Raw genomic sequence first — 10,109 nt, forward strand, 5'->3', positions numbered from 1 at the left:
AAGTTCAAGTCCCAGCTTTGAGCTGCCCTTATCAGTGACTCTGGGCACAGAGTTCTCTCAGCCTTGCCTCTGAATGCACCTTACTAAAAATGGGATCTATTATTACATAATTATAATGCCTTGCTTGTTGTTGGGAGCTCATCAGAAGGATCAAACAAGTTAAGAAGATGAAGTTCTTATGTAAATTCTGATGTTAATTTAAATAAGCTAATGATATTTTCATGAACAGCAACATGGCAAGCAAACTGAGCAAGTTTTACCTTTCCTGTTTTGTGCTTCAATCTCTGTATAATGTAGGAAGATGACAACTGAAAGCAGAAATTGAAAAGCTCAAGTAGAAATCATTTCAAATGTTGACTAGTATTTTAGGGGGAAAACACTGAAAAGTCAAGTTTATGGTGGTCATGAGACTTGGGGGCCAGTATCCATGTTTAAACGGTATGAAAGTAAAATTTACATTCCAGTTTTTATGGCTTAGGGGAAACATGGAACAGACTATTTTAAGAAAACAGTGATACAATCAAGACAGAGGTAACTCTGTGCTCCTTTCCACTGGCTTCAAGACTCATTTTTGAGCAGAGGTGGGACACCTCATTTAAAGTATCTTTAGTTTCTAGGACTTGGGTAGAGAGCAGAGTACCTAAAGCACAGACACCCCTGACACAGAACAGCTGTACTCATCTTGACAGGAAATGAAAATACTACTCGATCAACTAAGCCTTAGGTTTAGGTAATGGTCCTGGGTCATTGGCATAGTCCACACATTTGCAAACTAGATATAGGTTGCTCTGTAAACTCTAAATTAGACTCAACAGAGGAAGGTGACAAAATTTAGTAGCAAGTAACAATCAAAAGACAGAATACTACATACTGTTATAGAACCAGGAAATGGCCACATGATATATCTTCAGGAATATTTGAAGTTAATTTCAATTAATTTCATTTAATTTTGACCTTGGAGTTAAAGATACCTTGAATGTGATTATGTTTGTTAAAGGACTTATATATTTTAGACTGAATCTGGATTTTGCTTTCCTGCTAAAACAGGACACTACCTGGCATGACTTTCGTATCACAAATTCAAAGTTAGAGCTGGTCAAATCAACCAGGTTTTAACTAGAGAAAATGGATTTCAAGGAAACAATAGCAAATAGTAATGCTTGTGTGAGAAATTCTAAAGGAATAATTCTAATATTGGCAATGACCAAGGCAAATATATTCAATGCATTTGCCTATCTGCTTTTTTTTGAGTTTCTGAAAAAACTCCAAAAGGATATCATTTACCAAAAGTAAATGATATAGTCATCTATACTTTCAATATTATAATTGAATATATATAAAATCTTAGAGATACCAAATAATGGCTATACTACCAGTTAATTCTAAAGTGAAATAATTTCCTTTATTCATAATTATGTATTTTAAGATTAGATTCATGATTTTTTTCTTTTAAAAGATTTATTTATGCATTACAGAACTGGGGTACAGGCTAGAGGTGCAGGGGTGGTGAGAGGATTCACCAGAGACAGTGGAGAGAAGCACAGGCCGACTGATGAAGAATACTGCCGAGGGGAGCAGCAGGTGGGTCAGGAGAGGTCTGCCACACCATGTGGGTCATCTCCGGGGCAGGGATTGAACTCATGCTGAAGTGGCTTAAGCGTCTTAGTGCTGTGCTTTAACCCTCTGTGCCATTAAATATAATTTAACTATATATTTCACATTGTATTTGCAGAGTTCCACATGTCTGAGAAGGCAATATCTCTGCTGAGAGGAGAGACTGCTATGGAAAATGATCTTCTGAGAGAAATTATCCCTTCTCTCAGGTGAATGGAAGTAGACAGCATCTGATCCTCTTTGCTCATTGCTCCACTGACTTACACTTCAAAGTATCTAGAGTTTTGCACTCAGGCTGTAGAGTTAAAAGTGGCCATGAGGCAGGCAGGAAGATAAAAAAGAAGGTAGCACTGCCATGCCTATAAATGAAGATGAACAAGGCTTAGCTTTCACCCCAGATTATCAAGAGTCATGTGACTGCCTCTATTTATTTCCCTTTTGTTAGCCACAACTCAGTAGTTCATAAACTTGGATGAGCACCTGGGAGTCACCTGGGAATGTTGGGAAACCTCAGTCTGCTGGCCTCCAGCTCCAGGGTTTTTTTTTGCTTTTTTTTTGTTTTTTTTTTTTTTCAGTGAATCTAGGCAGGAACTCAAGATCTGTGCTTTCAAGTTCTCAGGTGGTGGTGATACTTCTGGTGAGAACCACACTTCATTAACCCACTTTCTCCAAGTGTGGACCATAAACTATCCCACTGGAGTTGCCTGAGTACTTGCTAACAAAGTGAGAATGTGAGGATGAGGGGGGTGCAGTTGCCAAATTTAACCAAGTCTCCAAATATCTATCACATACATTATAAGCTTTCAGTCTCATTACCTTACTGTTTAGCAAAGTCATTTTGTGTTCCATTAAACTGGGTGAGCTATGTCATGTGAAGGGAAGATTCTCTGCCTACCTTTCTACTGAAAGTGGCAAGGAAGCCCCATCTCAAGTGCCAGCTGTGATCTGGAGCTTGTTTCCTAATAGGTCACACACTGTGTGAAGGGGCAGTGATAGCACATTATTGCAATCAGTGCCTTTGATGACCTGTCTAAAGAAACAGCAGAAGTCCCAAGGTGACTTATAGAGAACCAAGTCAGGCTGGTAGGTCTTACTGCCCTGATCTCAGGGTTCCTTCCTCCCAGACTAGCTTTGAAATAGATTTTATCTTTTATTAGAAAAAAAAAACACAAAAAAACATATTTTAGCACTTCCACTTTAAAAGATGAAGATCACAATTTACACAGCCGTGTAACAGCTGATAACTGATCCAGGAGGCAGGCCTTGTGGCCTGGCCCAGCCCACGGCTCCTTTCACATCCTTTGGGCCCCCACTGTGGAATACCAGAGGCTTCTGTGTAGGCCTTAAAGGTCTTTGTTCTTATTGAAAAGAGCTTCTCTGTCTTCATTAAATTGGGTGACAATCACTTTCATGTACTATTATAATAGTTTACCTCATTTAATAAATAATTCCCTTACTACTGAAATAGATCTTATACCTGAAACCCAAAATGAAACAAACAAACAAAAATACTGTCTAACTAACTCATGTCATTTGTAAGACAAAGAAGGAAAAGACAGGGATGAATGAGAAGGTCATTTTGTGAGTACACATACTGCTCCCTCACTAGGATGAGAGCCACCGAGAAATAGGGCACAGGCTGGCCAATGCAGCAGGCCCTGCCCGGAGCCTCATTCTCACAGCATTTAGCTGTAAAGTTGTACTGACAGCCACAATAAAAAGCACGTTAAACAAAAGTCTAGCGAGTATGTATCAGAGACTCTTCATAAGCCAATTCTAAGTAGAATAAACACTGTTACAAAAGCATCTGGAGTTTGGGACCCTTAACCTGAAAAATTAATTTTTGCAATAGAAATGAAACAAGCTGGTAATGTACTTCTATTTGTGGGTAAATCTGGGTTTCCTGAGTCTTCGCTAAATTCCTGAACTCAATGTTTTTTCTTGCAGCCAACATGCTAGACTCTGGCAAATCTGTTCCACCACTCTTCCATGTTCTAAAATAACAAACCGGAATCGACAGTCTTTAAACCTCATGCTCTGACCTTCATACACCTTCAGCTCGTCAGACCTCAGAATCAAGCCCATTTCTTCCATGTCTCCCTTGTGTTTTACCTGAGCTAGTTGATGCAGGGGATTTGCTGCGCCTGGAAGGTCCTGGGCTCTTGGTAGTGCTCCGGCGAGATGATGAAGCTATTTTGGTGTAAGAGGTGGACTTCACCACTCGACATTCTAGGGAAAGAACAACAGTCACACATCAATATATGGTGATGGCACACAGCACACAAAACTGGAAATAAACCTGAAATAGAAATATACATTATCCTCAGTCACACTTACTTCCTGCCATTCTAGAGCTTAGTTCTGACAATAGAAGCAAGAAACAAGGTGAAGGGCATGACTGGGCTTCCAGACATCAAAGTAAAGAGGATTTTAGGTCTACTCTTTTTACCTTCTTCATATAATATTTTGGACATACTGGGAGTAATAGTCTGGGAAAAAAAAAAAAAAAGTACTGTTGTTGGGTGTCCTCCCACCCATCCTTTGAGTTATTTATAGAGATGTGTTTCTTTTGGGATAAATTATTCTTTCTTTCAAGAAAGATGTTAGACAAAATGTCAACCTCGAAAAATAATACATGCTGTGATGGAAGATTCCTGTGCAAGTCCAGGTTTATTGTTCTTGGGACTCACTATAGCGAGAGCTGTGAGTCTTTAACATGTGGGGGGAAAGAGCAAAGTCTTCAGGGTGACTTTATCTGGTTACATGGATAATGTGAACCTGTACAAATGGTGGCTTTTGATAAAATATTTTTGGACTGAGGGTGAGAAATAACTTGGCTTTCATTAGTTGAAATCTTTGGTGTTTGTGTTCATTAAGTTTAATGCTAAGCTTTTTAAATGCAAAGAACTTTATATTTCTCTCACTTAGTGAGCTGCATTGACTAATTACAATTTCATTCAAACACTACATACACCATGTGCTTAAGATTAAAAAATCATTTATAATTATCAAAAACATTTTCCCTGCTTGCAATGATAATCAGCAATTATGACTGATAATGCATGGAAATATAAATAATATTAAGAAAAAAAATGGCCAAAAAATTTTTTGAGGATGGTATATAAGCTTCTAGAAACTTCTACTAGTATCTTTAAACAATTAAAATTAGTTTGTACATATTGAGTGTTAATCTGACAATATATTGTAACATGACAATATTTTCATTCTATTATTTAATGTCTGTGGGATATTTTACTACATGAGTGTACCATAATTTGCTTTAAGTTCCTACTGCTAAACATTTAATTTGCATTCAATATTTCACTACTGTAAATAATTACTAAATAACACCTTTGTAAATGACTTGAAGGGTTTTATCTCTGACACTTGAAATTTGGTTTCACTAACTAGATATGAATGGGCATGTTGTAGGTTCTCAAAAATATTTCCAGAAAGAAGTGATGTATTGGTAGGTCAAAAGAGAAGTGCTTTTGAAAAGTTTCAGCCAAATTTCCTTCTACACAGACTTACCCAAATTGTTTTTGTTTTTGTTTTTGTTTTAATTTTTTAAAAAGATTTATTTATTTATGCAAACAGAACTGGGGCACAGGCCAGAGGTGCAGGGATGGTGAGAGGACTCACCAGAGACAGAGTGGGGAGCAGAACAGGCAGAATGACGAACTGCTGAGGGGAGTATGAGGGAGGATCAGGAGAGGTTTGCAGTACCATGTGGGTCACCTCTGGGGCGGGTATCAAACTCATGCTGACAGGGCTTTAGCTTCTTAGTGCTGTGCTTTAAACCGCTGGCTGCGCTACCAGAGAGGGCTCAAATTGCAAACTGCAGAGTCTGAGTGTGGCCTTTGCCTGACTCCTTATTGAGATAAGATATGTTTCTTTTCAATATATCTTTGCAAATTTCTAAACAAATATCAGACTTCATTGTTTTAAATCTGGCTAATTGATGTTCACTGAGTTGTGTATTAGTTCACATATATTAATTAGCCATATGTATTTCTTTCTTGCAATTATTTACTCATGTCTTTCGGCTGGCTGCAATGGGCATGTCTTTTATTTATTAATTTGTAAGAATGCATTTCTATGTCAAAGTTGTATTCTTTGCCTACACTATAAATTTTTATCATTGAGGCAATGGTTGAAAAATGTTGGCCTCTAAATGTGGTATTCTTGTTAGTACAGTAGTTTAAAACTGAAGTTTGGTTATCAACTTTTCCATTATACATTATTATTATTATCTTATACTTTAATTACTAAGAAATCATAACAATTCTAAATCTAAGTCTGGTACCTGACTTTAATTTTGAAATTTTTCTACTCTATTTTTCTTATCTCAAAACATGTCTTTCCTTTGTACCACTGAAATAACTCTGTAAAAAATCTAACCAACAAAGTAATTCACATTGATTAGTGGGAAAAAAGTGAATATGAAATATAAATATTAAAAGGTGAGAAATGTCCACAGTAGGAAGACTTTCCTGGAGTGCCTTATAATTAAACTTGTCGGGGACCAGCCCGATCATGGGTTGTTGAAGGGCAGAACAGGTGGGAGCACCGTTGGCGAGAGAAGATTTCTAAAAATGGGGGAGAAGGGGAATGGGTATGAGGGAGACACGGGAATCGGAGTTGGGTGCAAGTCTTCCTGTTCTTCTCTCAGCAGAAGTTTATTTTATACATTATGAGCAAGCAGTGGGATGACATCAGCACATTAACTGGGCTGAGAGATTATAATAATCTTTTTTTTTTCTAAGAACAGTTTGGGGTTGTATTGACCTTCAGAATAATAACATTTATTATTCTTAAAATCAATCTATTAAAGATAGGTATATAAATTCATAAAACTTAAGGTTAACATTGTTATATTTATCACAGTGATGATTAGCTAAAATAAAGTCCTTAAACCTTAAATGCTACTTAATGACCTTCATTCTCACTGAGACATCTTAGAGAGGAAAGTCAGGACTAGGGTGGAGGCTGGGTTAGAGATGTAAAAAAAGATAAAGTAAGGTCCCCAGCCAAGGTGAAGTTGTGAAAGAGGGTAAAGTCAATTCGAGGACTAGATTAGAGAAGTTTTCTTGTAGATAAATCACTAAGGGTGACAGTAAGATTCTTCATTTACAGACTAAGCAATAGAAAGCTTAAGTAAGAGGGTAGAGTGATAAGATTTGGGTTCTCTTCTGGACAGTGAAAGAACTCTGATTATTTTTTAACATGTTCTAGTACTGCCTTGTTTTACAATATTGATTTTGTTACAAGCCAATTGCTTTTATTAATCCACCAGTTGTAATATTTTTGACTTCAGGAGGAATTCCCCATCCTGGGGCAGCATTTGCTTGCCTGAGCCAGGCAGCGCCTTATGAGGCTAAGGCAATCCAGTTGAAAACTGATGGTTGCTTAGAATATTTTGATGATTATACAAAAAAGGGGGGTCATAACATAGTTAGCATGGAAATTCTGATTTTTCAGAGCATTTTCCCTCCATCCAGACCGTGTCTGGCAACAGGAGTTGCATAGCTTGTGTCATAAACTGTTGAGGCCCACACAAAAGGAAAAAACTTAACAAAAGAAGAAGAGAAGGAAGGAAATCCTGATCTGAGATATTAATATTTGTGATTTTTATAGCCAAAAAGAAATCAAAAAGAATCAGGACCTTCCTAAATATGTCCAGGCCTCCTCGGGCCACTGAAGGCTCTTTTGGCCTATTGAGAGTGGGTGAGGCTGTAAAAGAATTTCATTTCTTAAAAAAGAAAAGAAAAGAAAAAGTTTACACATACAGGTATATCAGCAAAATATACAAACTAGAAGTAAGCAAGAAGATGCTTACTTCATCTTACAACATGAGAAAATATGATGAAAACCATATTTCATTTGAGGCGATATTGACTGAGAGTGTGGGTCTGTGGAGGATTTAAATCAGAAATCAATCTTTGGAACATGAAGAGGACATCCAATTAGCTGAAGGCTCTATCCACACAACTAAAAAAACATTCTGGAGTTTGTCCCTCCCTTCAACATTGACATAACCTTTTGGGAGTGTATCAGCAGCCGAGTTGGCTGTTTCCAGTTAATTTTCACCAAGTGATCACTATGTACCAAGCACTGAGCACTGCAGGTACCATGGAAAACATATCAAATTTTGGAACTCAAAACATTTACTACTTTGCAGTGTAGTTTAAAGGTGTTTAACCAGCAAGGGCTCTTTTTTGCTAATTTTGTTTCATATAAACCCCATGTTTGAAAAATGTCATTTTATGTGACAAATTGCTTTAAGTACTAATATGTTTTTCATTTTAAATCAGAATCAGGACTCTAGTGATGTCAGCCTGACCAGGATTTTTTGTCCCAGGTCATAAATATTTAGGGATCATATAAATTTAAAATATTAATTTGAAAAGCTTAGTATCCAGTTAGCAGGAATGCATAGTTAAAATAGAAAGTTGCCAGATGGTACAATGGTAATAACACCCATCTGTGAGCCACCACATGAATTAAAAGTTGATTTTAGGGTTTGCCAAATGCTGTTTGCCACAAGTGCCAAAATTGTTAGTTAAGATTCCAACTACCAACCAAGGCTCCAGATCAGCACAACAGAACCAATCTTACCACACTAAGTTGACATTTTTCCAATTTCCAGAAAGAACTAGGTATTGAAGTCAGGAAGCTCAGTTTTATTAGCGCAAATGCAGACATTTCATTCGCTTTTGAAAATACTGAGAACTGTAGTCTCATGTTCTTTTCTATAACTTTCCTTGCTTCTCTTGAACTTCTCTTTATATTATCAATCAAGTGATTCCTTAGTCTCCTTCCACTCCCTATGCCACTGGATACTATCTACTCCTGACATATTAAAAGATAGTTTGCCTTCCATATTTGGGATTTCTGCATCCTAATTTCAGGCAAGTGCAGATGGAAACATGCACTACACACATAGGTACATGCTCAATGTTTGTGCTATACAGAACATGTACAGATGTCTTTTTCTTTCCATTAGTCACTTAATAATGGAGCATAACAAATATTTTTATAACACATTCTAGTATTAAGTATATGCAATCTAGAATGATTTTACAAATACAAAAGGATGTTCATTGGCTGTACACAAATACTGTGATATTTTATATGAGGGACTTGAGCATCCAAAGCTTATACTCTCCCAGGGGGTCCTGGAATCAATCACCCACATGGATGCTGAGGGTTGACTCTAATAGATGCTCAATAAATATTGGTTGGAATTAAAACAGATCCTGTTAGTATTGTGAGAGCTCTTTACTTACTGGTGTAATCAACCTCTCACTTTGCAGCTCAGGCTAAGAGACTTGCATCTGAACCCACACCTTTTGAGTTGCTGACTTTCTTGACACCCCAGTATCTGATAATATGGCCTACGTCACCTATTCCATTGTGAATGAAACTGGAAATTTCTGACCAAAACATGATTAAGTTAGACCAGTAGAAGATGGTGAATACTAGAGAGGTTGGAAAACAACATTTAATGATTTCACACTAACGCTACAATTCTAGCTATTGTATCAGAAGTTAAGAAACAACAATCTCTCTTTCAGAAATGGAGTTTTAGTGAATTAATAGCTTTGGGGATCATGGAGTCTGAAAGATAATTACAAATATTACAAATTTTGTACTGCTTGCCTTCAGGATAAGAATGAAGCTTCATGAGTCATATGAGGAAATAGAATAATTCTGAAGGGCTAGAGTTGACTAACAGAAACAGAAACAAAACATTTATAGTAGCTACTTTTTTTCTAGGGTCAAAATTAAACCAATTGAAGAAAATTGCAGCATCAAGCTGTAAGTTAGAAAAAAATTACAAAAGACACCGACCATCTTCCTCATTAAAGGTTTTAAGTGTTTTAATTAATTTACATGGGAGTGGTGAAATATGTAGTGAAGAAGGATGAATGTTTCATTACTTTAAGAGAGAATGCCAAAATCCTTGTTTACTTAAAACCACAACTTAGAAACTTTGTGAATAATATGATCTAAATGGCCTGTAAAGTAGAAACCCTATATGTTCTCACAAAGGACATTTTCACAGCCCGTGGCAAGGAAAAAAATTATACTCTCTAATCTCTCTCTCTTGTGGGGGCATTTGCCTTTGTGGCAATCACTTCATCCTGTTACTCTTGGTACCCATTTTTTTTAAGAGTTATTTATTTAAATAAATAAATATAAATCTTCTAAATTAATTATATAAATATATATTTAAAAAGTGCATTCTTATAAATGTGAGGTGGTTTTCTTTTCCTTGAGTGGACAGTAGTACCTGTATCACTGAACTCATTTTGTATCAAAGTAAGCTTGCTTGCAGAAAGCTATGAAATAAAACACATCTCTTAACTACATTGCAATGGAATTAAGTTTTTTCCCCTAGTAAAAATCAGTGTATTTTTTTTTAAAGATTCATTTATTCATACAGAACTGGGGTACAGGCCAGAGATGTGGAGGGTGAGAAGATTCACCAG

General features: G+C 36.7%; 1 protein-coding gene across 4 annotated transcripts in view; it reads right to left on the reverse strand.

Moving 5' to 3' along the window:
- DCLK1 (doublecortin-like kinase 1) overlaps nt 1-10,109 on the reverse strand; it is a 322,359-nt gene that overhangs the window by 90,655 nt on the left and 221,595 nt on the right. For all 4 annotated transcript variants that reach the window (XM_012723242.1, XM_004680201.2, XM_012723241.1 and 1 more), the window contains exon 5: nt 3,727-3,843. In XM_012723242.1, coding sequence (XP_012578696.1) covers nt 3,727-3,843 — 117 coding nt within the window. The remainder of the gene's footprint in view (nt 1-3,726; nt 3,844-10,109) is intronic.

This window comes from Condylura cristata, unplaced genomic scaffold, assembly GCF_000260355.1.
Source record: "Condylura cristata isolate star-nosed mole 26May11 unplaced genomic scaffold, ConCri1.0 scaffold00010, whole genome shotgun sequence".
In the NCBI taxonomy this organism is placed as follows: domain Eukaryota; kingdom Metazoa; phylum Chordata; class Mammalia; order Eulipotyphla; family Talpidae; genus Condylura; species Condylura cristata.